This window comes from Podarcis liolepis (assembly GCF_965112155.1).
Source record: "Podarcis liolepis genome assembly, chromosome: 1".
NCBI classification, from domain to species: Eukaryota; Metazoa; Chordata; class Lepidosauria; order Squamata; family Lacertidae; genus Podarcis; species Podarcis liolepis.
The window spans coordinates 56,833,469-56,848,972 of NC_139554.1; the positions used below are offsets into that span (position 1 = coordinate 56,833,469).

Here is a 15,504-nt window from a genome sequence, read left to right on the forward strand (position 1 = left end):
TTTGACTCATTTCCTCTTTTGCTTGGAAATATTTTACCCAGATTTAGCTGTTGCTCAATGTTTTTTCCATTTCTGAAGAGAATTCAGCTCTCCTCCAGGTTCCTTGCCTGTCTGCAAGTGGAGTTAAGATGTGTTTTCTATGAAGTGCTGAAGTCTTTCAGCTGATAGCTCATAACTGTGTTCCTAAGCACACCACATTGGAAGCAAATCAATAGGACCTGACATCTGGTTGGCTCTTGTGAAAACAGAGTCATAGACTAGATCCAGCGGTGCTTCTCTTATGCTCTTATTCGAACTTGAAAGGACATTTCACGTATGCAAAAAGGCACTTTCAAACTTTCACAAAGAAACAAATTACATCATAAAGCAATGCAATGATAAATGCATCTTGGCATTTAATGGGATTAAAAGAGATTTAGCACTCACACACTGTGGTTTTGTTTTATGATTTTAATTGTATGTTGTACTTAGTTGAATTGTGATGTTACTGTAACCTACCCTAGAATCATTTGCTGAAGAGCAGGCCATAAGTACAACTAATAAAAATCAATTTTATAATCTTATCCATCAGCTCTTCTAGTACTAGCAATTAGAACAGTCCCATGTGCACACTGGGTTTCTCACTGGAATACACGACTTGCAACAAGTTATATATAAAAGGAAACAAAATGCAGTTCATCTGTATCAGTAGCATTTTCCTGAAGGTACTCATACATATTTGCTGCATGAAGGTCAAGTGTGCAGGGCAAGGAGAATGAGTATCTCTTGCTGCCACCATGAAGCTATTTTTGGCAGCAAACGGCTTCACCTGAAAGAACATTTCCACCCTTGTTCAGTCCAGACACTGAGGTCCAGTTCTGAGGGCCTTCTGGCGGTTCCTTTATTGCAAGATCTGAAGTTACAGGAAATCAGGCAGAGGACCTTCTCAGTAGTGGCACCCACCCTGTGGAATGTCCTCCCATCAGATGCCAAACAGATAAACAACTATATGACTTTTAGAAGACATCTGAAGGCAGCCCTGTGCAGGGAATTTTTTAAGTTTGGGGTTTTATTGTGTTTTTAACATTTGTTGGGAGCCGCTCAGAGTGGCTAATAAAAAAAAAAATGTTGTTATCGTTTGAAAGGAAGCAGAAACTTGCTATGACTGCTCCTAGAAACCAAATAGCACAGGTGTGCTGGGATGTACCAAAATGGGAAAAAGGAAGCATCATCAAAGATGTCAGAAAGGCACAATCTACAGAGACTGAATAATTTCACTTTCAGCTGGTTTTTGGAACTGCTACCTTTCACACCTATACTAGTTATTACTATACTTATTAGATTTTTTTTCCTAGTTAGGAAAAAAAACCACATAATCCAAGGGCAGGGGGGAACCGAGATATGTTCAAATACAGTTTGACATTATGTGAAGGTACACCTAAAAATGAGGGTGTGGGGAACTCCAAATGTGTCATAAAGGGCAGGTCTAGAATTGCCATGACTTTCAAGTTCCAGTAGTATATTCTTGTTGGCTTTTAGGCTGCCTGTTTATTAAGATGTGGCAGCACCAGTTTGCAGGTGGGGAGGGAGTTACATGCATAATCGTCAAACAAGGGGGAAAGGAAGGGGCTTGACAAAGTATGTAAGGAAGGCATGCAGTGATGAGAATCCCCAATGTAGATGGAAGCAAGCTAATTCTCTCCTTTCTTCCCCAAATTTTGAAAATTGGCCTAAGACTTCAGTGGAACTTCTCCAGCCTCAAACTGAGCATGAACCATTGTGTTTTGGAGCTTCACTTCACAGCTGTGATTCTTCATGACTCCATTTTTCACATGCTTGTGGTTTTTAATATATCAAAAATGGCTTACAGTAACAAGAGAAGATAAACAACGGCTATCAGTTAAGCAAGGACTGGTAGCGTCAATTTGTAGTTGTCCAAATCTGTAAATAATGGAAAACAACAAATAGTTTCTAAGCTGCCTCTTCTTCTAGAAAAGAAATAGCTTTGAAGGAGAAAGCCTTTTCAGGCACGACCACACAAAACATGGGCTGCAGGGGGTGGAGTTGGCAAGGATCCATCTGGAGAACAGAATGACTATGTATGCATGATAATGTCATAATAGGGCTGAGAAGACTTAGATAAGGCTGAAACAGACCTGGAAGAACAGATTCATGCCAATAAAGAGATTATGGGAGGAATTCAGTGTAGTGCTATGAAAAATTGTTTCATCAGTGCAAAGTTGTCAGCTTGTCAGAAGGAAGGGTCTTCTTCTCCCCACACCCTGTATTCTTGGGGATTCTCCTGACCCTCCCAGACCCAATTTCAGGGGACAAGGGGGCTGCAGGGAGGGGAAAGCCCTATTGCGCTAGTGGAAATCCCTGCATAGGCTTCCTCTAATGGGACTCATTTATTCACTGAGTCCCACCCAAAGACTCAGTGTTTTAGTATTTGCAATTAGGCTTTGAACCCTAATCGTTTGATCAACTTGTCACAGAGAAACAAGTGTCATGTGTTGGAATTCACTGATGAGATATATCAGGTAATTTCACACTTTTTTTCTCTCCAAGCAGCTGCAAAATCCAAAATAGTTTCCCTTCAATCCACACAATAGCCATTGGCTTCTACAGAGTGAAAATTTCATTAATGGAAAATGTGCTACATATGTTTGCTCTTACTGAGATTTCAGTGTTTGAGGGTCAAGATGAATCATTGCCACAAATTAACTGATTCTGCTCCCCCACCCCATTCCAAAGCACACAATTAGTTTCTTGCATAGATCTATGGGAACCAAGTTCTTCTGAAAAACCAGGTCATGGCAATGACCAGCTGTACTAACTTCATTTTATGAGAAAGTTGTGACCCTTCTTTTCCTTCTGATTTTGGTCATTCATGTCCTTCTTAATGTTGGATGCTCTCTGTGGTTCTGCCTTTGATGACTGCTTTCTCACAGTGATACACTCCTTTTCCAGGGTCTGCTCTGGCATCCTGCAGCCTTCTGTTCAAGTGAAGAAGCTGCTTTTGATCTTTTTGACTATTCATATTATAGGGCAGAAGCTGATATTTTGTCCAGAGGGCCTCACAATATGCTCCACCAACTCAAAGGGGCATCGCCATCACCAACAACCTGCCATCAGTGTGCATAGCACTGGTTTCTTTTTAAATTTATTTTTATTAAAGATTTTCTTGGTTTACAAAAGTACACGCCTTGCCTCTTTTTTCAGGTTGTACAGTCTTTCTTACAAATCAGTTACATTTGTTGTGAGACATTAGTGTTGGGTACAGTCTAAGGCTGGGGAAGAAGAAGGGGGAGAGTAGGGGGGATGAGGCTTATATTCTTTCGTATAGTGTACATGTGGGGTTTTGTGTCAGTGTCAACTGTGTAGGTTCTCTTTCTTTTCATTTATTACATTTCCTTGGTAGTGAGAGGTATTGGGGGGCAGGGTGTGGTTGCTTGTCTGTGGTTGGCTGCAGTGAGGTTTCTTTGCATTTGTGAGCGGAGGGAGGGCTTGTTAGGTCAGGTAAGCCAGATTGATTCCTATGCTGTCGGTGGATTCTTGTTGTTGTCTTGTTGGGCTGTGTATGTGATAAAGGGCAGCCATACCGGGGTGAAGGCGCCCTCTTCTATTTGTCCCCATGTCAGTTTCAGTTTATTGGTTAGCTTTTCTAGTAAGGCCGATTCCCATACAATTTGATACCACTGAAGAGGACAGGTTTCTGATCAGAGGGCTTATGATCAATAATTCAACACAGGGAGACAACAGCAGCAGGGGAAGAAAGAGAAGGCAAGGAAGAAGAGGGGGAGAATATGTGTTTCTACAGTAACAATATTTATGCGTAGTTACTTGGATGTTTTCACACTAGCCTTCATGCAAGGTTTTGGGTATATGGAAAGGAAGAATCTGAATTCCGGCCTTGATGTCTAAGGTTATTATTAATAACACAGTGCTTAGCAGTAATACAGTGGCATTCATTCATTCTTATAAAATCGTGTACCAAGGTACCCGCAATGAGTCTTTCCCCCACTGCCCCCTCCATCAGGAGGTGGCAATGGTGGTTCCCTCCCCTCACCAAAAGTACATATAGCTGGAAGGATGCCCCACTTCCTCTTTCAGTTCCAAGTGCTTTTGAAGTCTGTGTTTGGCTGAAGTTAACAGAGAAATTGAACAGAAAATGGAGTGACCAAAATGATCAAAGGGCAGGATTCATCTAAGTTGTTTAGTGCACCGAACAAGGTGAAACAGGATTTCCCCCATCTCCCATCCCATATTTCCTTCGCAGGCCTACAGTTCCTGGAGTGGTTTAACAATCAGTCATTCTTCCCATGGAACTCTGGGAATGATAGCTCTGTGTGCGGAATAGGGGGTGATCCTAATAATTCCCAGCTAACTACAGTTCCCAGAATTCTTTGGGGGAAGCCATGACTGGTTAAAGTGGTATGATATTGTTTTAAAATTTATGGTGCAGATGGAGCCTAAAGCTGTTTTGGAATCAACACACAACACTGGAACATTAAAAGTACCATTGGCTTGGCTGGCTGTTGTCGATGGCAACTGTTTTCCAAAACATCTGGATAACACCAGGTTGGGGAAAAGGCTGGTCTAGATCTAGCTACCATAGTTTGTCAAACAATGTTATCTACTAAAATATATTTTGGGGAGGTGGGAGGAATCTGGAAAGCTGCTTTCGAAGAAAAGCAACAACTTTCTGACAATATTTCCATAGAGATAGTTACAACATCTACAGGGTTGCCAAATTTGAAATCAATATATTTCTGCCAGCTTTCTTGCTCTCTCCCCTCTTGCACCCTGACTTTGAAATACCAAACATGATTAGATCATGCTATGAGATTATTGTCTGCCAATGTTCATGTTTTAAATCATGGTGAACTATGTAACCTTATTGAAAGAATCTTCAGCAGACAAATGTTTGTTTTACACTGAAATAATGAAGGGGGAAAACCTCTGTCGATTTAGTCAGGAGTTAGAGGTACTTTGCAATTTAACACAATAGTTCAGAACTATTTCACCACTGATAATTTACCAGTTTACACTGGAACTATGTTATGTGTGAATTCACTAGAGTTCAAAAATAGTGGGCTCACAATGGTCTGGTTTGCACATCATGTTAAGCCAAGCCATGGTGCAATGTGAATTCTGGGGAGGACCTTGAAGCCACTTCACTCCTTGGTTGTTTTTCTGCTGAGGTAAACCATGGTTTGACTCAGTTTGTTCTCCAAACCTGGGCTTGTGATTCAACTCTCTCCAAGCTATCCCAAGCAGTAACCAAGGTTTGTTCTTGGTGTACAGCTTCTTGTGGTTTCTCTGGGAGAGCCAATTATGAGTCAGAGTTTGGATGACAAGCTAAGCCAATCCATGGCTTAGGCTACTGCAGTACTGCAGCAAAATGGCTGAAGAGAAAAGCAGCCACATTCCCCTCTCACACATTTGCGCTAAACAATGGTTAGGCCAATACAACATTACTGAGCTTGTAGTAGTAGTAGTAGTAGTAGTAGTGCTGGTCGTCGTCGTCGTAGTAGTAATTTATTATTTATTCCCCGCCCATCCCCAGCCACTCTGGGCAGCTAGATGTATTTTGAGGAGAGCATCCTGACCTTTAGAAATGGTTTTCTGCTTGTAATTGAACCTGAGAATATTAAGTGCCTATTTTGCACCTGCATGGACTGCATCCCTCAGGGCCAAAGTAGATGTGATGCTATACATCTTTATATTTTAACAAGATGCACATTTTAAAAAATAATGTTACAGTTGTGTCCTTGGGATGACTTCATGGGTAGAATATTATCTGGGCTAGTGGTTTGGCTTCCAAGTGAGTGGAGCCTCTTCACTCCTTCCAGGCACCAAGCATCCAAGTAGCACATTTACCAAAGGCAAGATGGGGAGGTGCCTCTGTTCTGGAGGACCAAGCCCCTCCACCCCCACCAAAAATTATCTCCTCTCTAGGAAGCCATCTCTGTAACTTAACCCTTAGACAGCCAAGCAGCATCTGGGAATACAAGCCTGCACAAACCACTGCTGTTTTAAAATGTGGATTGAAAGAACAACAATTTGTATTTACATAGTTATTTCTGTAACTCTGTAAAATGACTTGGATACTTACTTATTGCATGGTATATCAATTGCCTAAATAAGTGTATTCTTAATTTTATTTTGACACAGGTGGCGCTGTGGTCTAAACCACTGAGCCTAGGTCTTGCTGATCGGAAGGTCGGCGGTTCGAATCCCCGTGACAGGGTGAGCTCCCGTTGCTTGGTCCCAGCTCCTACCAACCTAGCAGTTCAAAAGCACGTCAAAGTGCAAGTAGATAAATAGGTACCATTCTGGCGGGAAGGTAAACGGCATTTCCATGTGCTGCTCTGGTTTCACCGCATGACCTGGAAAAACTATCTGCGGACAAATGTCGGCTCCCTCAGCCAGTAAAGCGAGATGAGCACCGCAATTCCAGAGTCGTTCACGACTGGACTTAACTGTGAGGGTTCCTTTACCTTTACCTTTAATTTTAGTTTATTTTTTAAATGATGTAAACTGCTTGGAAACTTCTTTTTATTGCACAGTACATATATTATGTTTTTTTTTAAAAAAAAAATTAAAATGTTATGCTGTATATTCCTATGTTTCAGTTTATGTTTTCATTACTATGCTCAGCAAAACATGTTTTTAATGCCCTGAGATCTTTAGATAAAGGATGGTATAGAAATCAAATAAATAATAATATCTCTCTTGCAGTGCACCTTCTATCTGTTTATGGCACACTGCCAGTTATTGATGTGCATCAGACTGGCAAATAGGTGCCCTCTTCTGTGAGACAAAGATTGGAGTACCTAGCCCTTTGGCCAAATGTCTACTTCCTTAGTTATCCTTGGAACTACTTAGAACATATTTTTGCCCCCACCCCATAAGCTTCTTATGGCGTGGATCACTATAGACTGTATAAAAAGGGTAGACAGACACTCCCAATGAATAAAATCAAATCAAACAAATAGTTTGCTCAATTCCATTTGGCTGCATTTTACCAAGCCCAGAAATGTAAAATTGATCATAAACTAAGACTTGTCCCATATTTTCCAAAGACATACAAATAAAGCACCAACTTTACCATCATTACAATTATTATTACAGTGGTACCTCGGGTTACAGACGCTTCAGGTTACAGATGCTTCAGGTTACAGACTCCACTAACCCAGAAATAGTACCTCGGGTTAAGAACTTTGCTTCAGGATGAGAACAGAAATCATGCTCCGGCAGCACGGAGGCAGCAGCGGGAGGCCCCATTAGCTAAAGTGGTGCTTCAGGTTAAGAACAGTTCCAGGTTAAGAACAGACTTCCAGAACGAATTAAGTTCTTAACCTGAGGTATCACTGTATTAGCAATAACAATATCTTGCTGGAAACCACAATTAACGCTACAAATATTTGCACATAAACTCAGGCACAGGCATTTGTGGGGTATTAATTTAAAGCAGTATCAGCATGATGACCACATTGTGTGTACCTTTTAAAGGAAAGAAAAAAATCAGTTGCACAGAGGTGAGTGCATAGGAAGCCCAGCACACTATTCTGGCTTTTAAGTGCTCCTGGAGGAATTTGAACACAGGGCTAGATATTGCACTGCCTGCCCATGTGGTTGAACCTACAGTTCAAAAGGCAGCATGGGCATAACCAGGATTTTTGTTAAAGGGGGGGGGCAGAACCTCAGATTTGCATTGATTTGCACTGATTTTCCATGAAGGGGAGTGCATTTCTAGTTGTTGTTCCGTCCTCCAAGTAAGTTATAAAAATGTTCACATCTGATGCTACAATGTAGTCTGGCATTTCCTTTAACAGACATGTGTTTTGCTACCTCTTTACCGAAAGGGCGCCTGAAGTCAGCAGTTATGTGCTGAAGGGGGAAATAAAAATTAGTGATAATCTTTCATTAAACTGCTGCTTCTGCTCAAGCCTCGGGGCTGCATTCCATTTGAATTTAATTTGTGTTCAGAGATACAGATATGCTTCGGGCTCTCAGTGTGCTTACATTTCCCACCCTCCATCTCTCTAAATGGTTTCATCAGGTGGGACTATGACTGCCTGCATTTTAAGCATATTACTTGCCCCAAAGGACCTGGGAAGTGTAATTTGTTAAGGGTGCAGGGAACTCTAGCTCTGTGAAGGGTAAACTACAGTTCTTAGAATCCTGTGTTTGTGTGGTGTGTGGGTGTGTGATTTAAATGCATAGTGTCATACCCTCCAACTTTTCTCCGATGAAAATTGGGACGTCCCATTCCATAATGATAATTTTACTATTTATACCCCACACATCTTACTGGGTTGTCCCAGCCACTCTGTGCAGTTTCCAACATATATATATAAAAACACAATATAGCATTAAACATTTTTTTAAAAACCCTTCCCTATACATGATTGCCTTCAGACAGCTTTGGGGTCAGGTAACTCCATACCCTCACAACATTTCTCTAATGAAAATAAGGACATCCTAAGGAAAATTGGGACATTCCGGGATCAAATCAGAAACCAGGACGGCTTCTCTAAATCAGGGACGTCCCTGGAAAATAGGGATACTTGGAGGGTCTGTAGTGTGTATGCATAGCTGTGTTGCTTCTGACAAGGACTGGTATCAGGGACAGGCATTGCGAGGCATCTATGAGGCCCACACCCTGCAGGGAATACCATTGCCATTCTCTGATGCTCCTGGTTTTGCTGTCCTGTTCACTAGTCCTGTCTAAGTACTCAAGTGGAATAGATGAATCCTGGTGTCCTAGGTTCTAGTGCTTGTTATCCAAACACTTCCCTGTCACTTGCCTTATGGCAAAAAAAAAATCAAAATTTGGGTTTGGTGGGTGGGAGGAACTGGGTTTGTTATGCAGGCAGCTTGAATTTCCCAACACACTAATAGCCATGGATAGTCTTATCCACCATGAATTTTTCTAAGGCTCTTTTTTAAAGCCATCCAAAAGGAGAGTTCTCTTGTCCTCAGGTCCTGCCTGGGGGTTTCTCACAGGCATCTGGTTGGCCATTGACAATGGGATGCTGACTTGCATGGTCCTTTGGCCTGATCTACCAGGCTCTTCTTATGTTTGAGTAGCTAGCCATTTCTACAGCTTGTGGGAATATCCTATTACATGAAAGGAGCAAGTAAGATGGTTCTGGAATGGCTTGGTTTGGGTTTTTTTAAAAAAAGATGAGAAAGATCCTGAGGAAGAGGAGAATTTAAAAGGGAGTGAGAAGCAGCGTAATGAACAAAGGCAGGAACTGGGCTTTTTTTCAGCCAGAACTTGCCAGAACTCAGTTCTGGCACCTCTCAGGTGGGCACCATTGCCATTCTAAGAGAATGAGGGAGGTGTTCATGGTGAGTACCTGCACACCCCCCCCCCAAGAAAAATAGTACTGTTTCTTTCTCTCTTAAAATGGCAGTGGTGCCCACCTGAGAGGAGCCAAAACTGAGTTCTGCAAGCTTCAGAATCAACCAAACTCAGAATCTTCTGAAATCACTTTGCATCCCTTTATTGACTTCATTACATCCGAGTAGAATATGGCATTGCATCATCCAGAAGGTTTTCCATTGTTGCAATTTACGAGACTAGCTGTGGTTCTATGTTTAACTACTTTCTAATTTAAGCAAAATTCTCTCCGTTCTATGTCACTTCGGATAGCACATGGCAGTGGTGGGTGGTGAATGTTTGGATAGGGGAGGGGGGAATTACTATGCGGGGGAAACTATCACATCATATATTTAGCACACACATTTCTTTCTTTAAGCAGATTTATATCCTGCCCTTCAATCCCTAGCCATCTTAGCTTCCCATCAGATCAGCTTTAAAAGAAGAGCTGTGGAGTTTCTTTTTTGTTTTAGAGATGGTTGTTAGAAGAATTAACGTATTAGAAAAGCCTGCCTCAGTGTCAGCTGAATGACATAACCTTTTGAGAATCTCCCAAACCCATAATTCTTTCATCTTGGTATCTGTCATAACACTTTGTTTACATTCAGCACTTCAAAGAAAAAGCTTGCATCTCATCTACGGAGTGCAGTGGAATCATAAAAGCTGCACATAAAATGCAGGGCCCAAAGGGGCTGATAAATATATACAGGGAAAACCCAGAAGCCAAATGTTGCAGTGGGGTTCCAGAGGGCTGGTACACTAGATCACTGCCATGCATTATCCGTGGGGCTATGATGGCAATGTTCTGCCTCCACGTTTGGGGGCAGTAGGCTTCTGAATCCCAGTTGTTGGAAACTTCATGAAGGAAAAGTGCTGTTGTACCAAAGTCCTGTTTTTGGGTTTCCCATAGGCAGACACCTGATTGGCCATTGTGAGAGCAGGATCCTGGACTAGATGAGCAAGTGGCCTGATCCAGCAGCCTCTTCTTATGTTCCTATTGTATAGTTATTAGTTGGTGCTGAACTGACTTGTAGCTGGGTGGAGTCAGGAGATTCCTGTTGATGTTCTGCTCCAGCATAAGAAAGACAATGGCTGCTTCCAGGCCATGCCTTTATTGATTATTCACCCCAATTTGTGTGCATAAAGTTTGTGGGGAAGTTAGATGACATTGGGCATTTGCTGAGCAATCATTCTGAATTGCTTGCTGTTATACCCAGGTGCATCATGCAAAGCTCATCCCTCTCTTTCGGGTCACTTTTCTCATAGCGATTGAGGGAGATGAGTTTGTTGCACAAAAGCGCCAAATCGGCTTCAACTTCCAACTTAAATTTGCCGCTATGTGATTGAATCACACCTCAATCCAACAGCAGCCCGAAAGCACCCAGTAAGGTTCCTGACTGCTGTGTCTCTCTGGAACTCTGCACATGTTCAGATGCAAAGCAGCCCACATATGCCAAGAGTTAAACCTCGGCACAGAAAAGAGGTTCGAGGGATCCCTGCTGGCTCTGATGCAGCCCTGCTCCAGGTATCTTTCACAAGATACGCGAGGAGCTGCCCCAAGCACATTGTCCGCCCGTTCCCCCGCCCCTCCGCGATGACCTCGTGTCCCTTGCACTCGAGAAGCGCGACGCGTGTGTTGCTGGGCGTCCAACGGGTCCCTTCCTCTCGCTCCCCTCCCGCGCAGAAAGAGTTAAAAGGAGCAGCTGAGAGGTTTTTTGGGGGGTGACGTCGTCTTGCTTCTGGCCGTCTGAGGAGTCTCTTGAAGGTAGTTCCCCCTTCTGATGATGAGGGGAGCCGAGCCGAGGTCTGAAATCTGAGAGCCTTCACAGAAGCACCACTTGCAGAGGTCCCAGCAAAAGCTGCTCGCCTGCCTCCCTTGCCTTTTCCTGAGCAGCAGCCACCCGCTTGCCCTGGGCGGCCTGACTCTGAGCAGCATGGAGACAGCACCCTGGACCCACCTGGGACTCGCAGTCCTCTTGCAGCTCCTGTTCATTTCCTGCTTGCCAAGAGGTACTGTAAGTAGGCGACTCGCTTTCTAGGCATGCTTAACAGGACGGGTCTCTGCCGGGGCCCCCGCCCCTTCTAGAGAGACCGGTGCGTTTTTGGTCTCCCACCGTGTGGTGGGATTAATCCTGTAACCTTCTGGGACGAGTTTCCTGGGAATTTGGAGGAAAACAATAGGATCTGACTGAGCCACACTGCTGGAAATCTACTTTTTGCTTAGTTTCCCTGAAACAGTAGAAAAGAAAAACACCACCCCTTTTTCTTTTAGCAAAGTGTAATTTGTTTAGCTTGCCAAAAGGCAGATTTTCCTTTTCAGTCTGACTCCGAAGAAAGGAGGGGAAGACAAGCAAAACAAAAGCCAGATTTGAGTTCCGACCTGTGCTTTACTTTTGCCAATACTGTTCTACTTTTTTTTTTACTTCAAAGAGAAAATAGTGTGGAAGTTAAACGGGGCTATTTTATTTTATTGCATGGTTGTCGTTTGGATGTTGGCCTGCCAAGCTGGCATGCATAGTGCCAAAATAGTTCTTCTTTCAATATATGTTTGCTGGAACTGTCTCCAAAGCGCGCTGCTTTCATGCCACCTTGTTTTGCCATGGAAGCCCGGGCACCTCTCGCATTCCTTTTGTTGCTCCCAGAGTCCTTTGCAGTCCCTCGCAGGTTACCCTTCTGAGCAATGGGTGGGAAGGCCAGATCAACTTTTTAATAACTAATGGGCAACTGGAAACTCTGGAAACTGAAAGGAGGAAATCCGCAACGTCCCTTGGACAGTATGTGGACATAAAAAGGCACGTTGTGGCGTTCTGTGGGACCCTTAGGCTTTTAGAGTAAGCAGTGGCCTTTTGAAATAAGGAACATAAGCATCCATTCTCCGGGTAAGGAAGCCTGCCTATTGCTGCCTCATTAAAGAAAAGAATGATGGTAAAATCACATGTACCAAGTAAACATTGCAGCATTCCAAACACCCAAGCTCATAGTGTGTATAAATAACTCCATATGTAAAGTTATGCATCAGGTCTTGTGCTCCACTTGAATGCATTTAAAGTCAAACGAAATGGATTTCCTGGGCAATTCCCCCGGGCCAGCAGATTCTGCTTTGGGGCCTTTCAGAAGTCTAGAAGCTCTGGTTGTGGTGAGCATACAAGAGAATTCAGGTAGTCTCTGCATTTGCCTCCGGAAAGTAGTTGAGCAGCTCCCTCTTAAGGGCTTAGTTACGCTGCAGTTTATTACTGCCCAAGCTTGTGCCTTCAGTGCTGAAGCAATCCAATAATAGCACAAGTGTAGCTGTCTGGTTACACAGTTGATTTAAGGAACAATAAAGTATTCCCCTCCCACCTCCCCAGCGCTGTGTGCTATGAACCAGAAAGAAAGTAAGGTTGTGAGAATACACAGTGAGTTTTTTGTGCAGACAAAGGTGATGATGATGGAGACTGGGGAATGGGGGCAAGGGAGAAATAGACCAATACCTTACTAGGACAGGTCTGTTCTTGGAACTTCCTGCTCTGCTATTAGGTCAACTATTCTTTTAGCAGGGACATTTGCCCTCCTCAAAGCAGTTTAAAAACACAGCTTCTGGGAGTATTTAATACCAGCTCCCAGATGTTTTCAATGTAGATGCTGCAGGTCAGGCTACATCAACAGCACTCTGGCACTGTGAACATGGAACATAGATAAGCCCTAACTTTTTCCACCTCAGCGATGAAAGCAAAGATCCCTGGATAAGAACATTCTTGTGGGATACCCCTGCATTTAATTTCCTCAGATAGTAATCCGCATTCCTTCCATAGGATAAGCTTCGTCTGTTGGGTTAATTTCCTATTGCCAAAGCTGCCCTGCAGCCTAACAGTGACAGGACTCTCTAGCAGAGTCAGCAATTAGTTTTACATGCTGAGTCACTTTATAATGCATGATAGTCAATGTTTTCTCTGATATTCAGCTGTGGCTCCCTTGCCTTTACCCTCCATTCTACCTAATTGCTGTACATTAAACACTGCAGGGTAGTGATGGATAGGTGTGGAGAAACAGAAAAAGGGCCTCAATCTGTAAGGGCATTCCTGTCTCCATTTCTCTCCCCTCTATATGTGTATGTCTGAGGGCAGAGCTGTAGCTACAGGGGGCGGGGGCAGGGGGCTAGCCAGGTTTTTTGCTCCAGGTGAAGCCTCCAGAGGGGCGCCATTGAGGTTCCCAGTCTATATGTGTGTGTGTGTACGCAAATGCGCATGGGTGTGTGTGCCAGACTGAGCCTGACCCAGGTGAAATAAAGTCCAGTTTCAGCCCTGCTGAGGGATGGGCTAGGGGCAGGAGACTGCTGTGATGCTGGTCTTTGTCTCCATCTTTGTCACAAACTATGTAACAGTCATTCCTTCTCACCTGGACCCCATAGTTTTGTAAGGAATGGGGAAGAATCTATTCCAGCACACTTGCTCTCACCAATCTATAATTCTCAGAATTCTTTAGGACAGGAGTGAAGAATCTCGGGGCCAGGGACCAAATGTGGCCCTCCAAGCTTCCACATCTGGCCCTAGTGACTCTCCCCCCACCACACCCTCTCTCTAGGTCACACCCGTCACCACTGAAGAACCATTCTCAGCTCAGGGGCCTCATTCTCTTCTGGGGGGCCACACAGTGGTGGGTGGGGCCAGAGGCAAAAGCGAGCAGAGCAACAGCTGTGAGTTTTTCCTTTGCACCATAGGCTACACATTCCGTTCCCCATCCAGACAAACAAGAGCCATTACCGGAGATCAATGGCATTTCAGCCAGGCAAAAACACTACAAAGGATGCAAAGCAGAGCCAGTTTAAAGGTAAAGGTAAAGGGACCCCTGACCATTAGGTCCAGTCGTGACCGACTCTGGGTTGCGGCGTTCATCTCGCTTTATTGGCCAAGGGAGCCGGCGTACAGCTTCCAGGTCATGTGGCCAGCATGACTAAGCCGCTTCTGGCAGACCAGAGCAGTGCACGGAAACACCATTTACCTTCCCGCCAGAGCGGTACCTATTTATCTACTTGCACTTTGACGTGCTTTTGAACTGCTAGGTTGGCAGGAGCTGGGACCAAGCAACAGGAGCTCACCCCGTTGTGGGGATTCGAACCGCCGACCTTCTGATCGGCAAGTCCTAGGCTCTGTGGTTTAACCCACAGCACCACCCGCGTCCCAGAGCCAGTTTATCCTGGAGAAAAAAAGGTGTGGAGACCCCTGAGACGTCCATCCCACACTTACTTATGAGAATACATGGGACGCCTTTGGCTTACTTGAGGCAGAGTGGGTGGCAGGGAGACAGCAAAAAACACAGAGGCAGTCCCATTTTATCTCCCTAGAGCCAGGAGAGAGAAGATTGGCAGGTGCAGCAGAATTCTTTGATCGAATCAAAGGCATCAAAGGGAGTTTGAGGCAAACATGATGTAAGCAAGCGGCACTTCTGAAGAGAGTGACTGATGCTTTTCTGACCCAGGGAGATTTAAAAAATTCTATCTATGTAGAATTGGGGTGTGTGTGTGTGGAGTGGGGATAGGATCACAGCTGCAGGCTGTGCCGCTGGCCTGCATCACCTTAGATAAAATGTCTGAAAAGGGCCGCTGCAGAACAGCAGGGGCAGGGAGCACAGTGAGTGACGTGCCCAAGATTCCTTCATCTTCCTTCTTCAAAACATGATACCTTGCCTTTCAGTGATATAGGGTTGACACCTTCTGTGCCAGGGATGGTGAAGACATGGCCCTCCAGACTCCTATAAGCCCCAGCAAGCATAGCCTATGCTCAGGGATGATGGGAGGGATAGCTCAGTTGGTAGAGCACAAGACTCTTAATCTCAGGGTTGTGGGTTCGAGCCCCACATGAAGCAAAGTGACTCCCGCATTGCAGGGGTTTGGATTAGATGACCCTCGTGGTCTCTTCCAGCACTACAATTCTATGATTCTAAGACATGGAAAGCCACAAGCTCCTCATTTCTGTTCTATGCTATTATTTTACCCGTGTATATATAGCCTCCCAAAAGGCAAGGTTCCCTTTGGAATGTATGTGATGCTACATGGCAGGTTGAGAGCCTTGCCTGGGTATGGTGACAACTAGTTAACAGCACTGAAGGCAGTACAGGTTCACTTTTTAGAAGCAGATGCAGTCTCAATAGCATGT

General features: G+C 44.2%; 1 protein-coding gene across 2 annotated transcripts in view; it reads left to right on the plus strand.

Annotated features, from left to right (window-relative positions):
- Positions 1-10,988: 10,988 nt before the first annotated feature.
- The window catches only part of PAMR1 (peptidase domain containing associated with muscle regeneration 1), a 43,964-nt gene continuing 39,448 nt past the window's right edge, over positions 10,989-15,504 (plus strand). The window contains exon 1 of one of the 2 annotated variants that reach the window (XM_083463760.1): positions 10,989-11,388. Coding sequence is in view for 1 of the 2 variants with exons in the window: in XM_083463759.1 (XP_083319885.1) it covers positions 11,308-11,383 (76 nt within the window). In the remaining variant the exon portion in view is untranslated. The remainder of the gene's footprint in view (positions 11,389-15,504) is intronic. The other variant, XM_083463759.1, reaches the window with a different exon arrangement.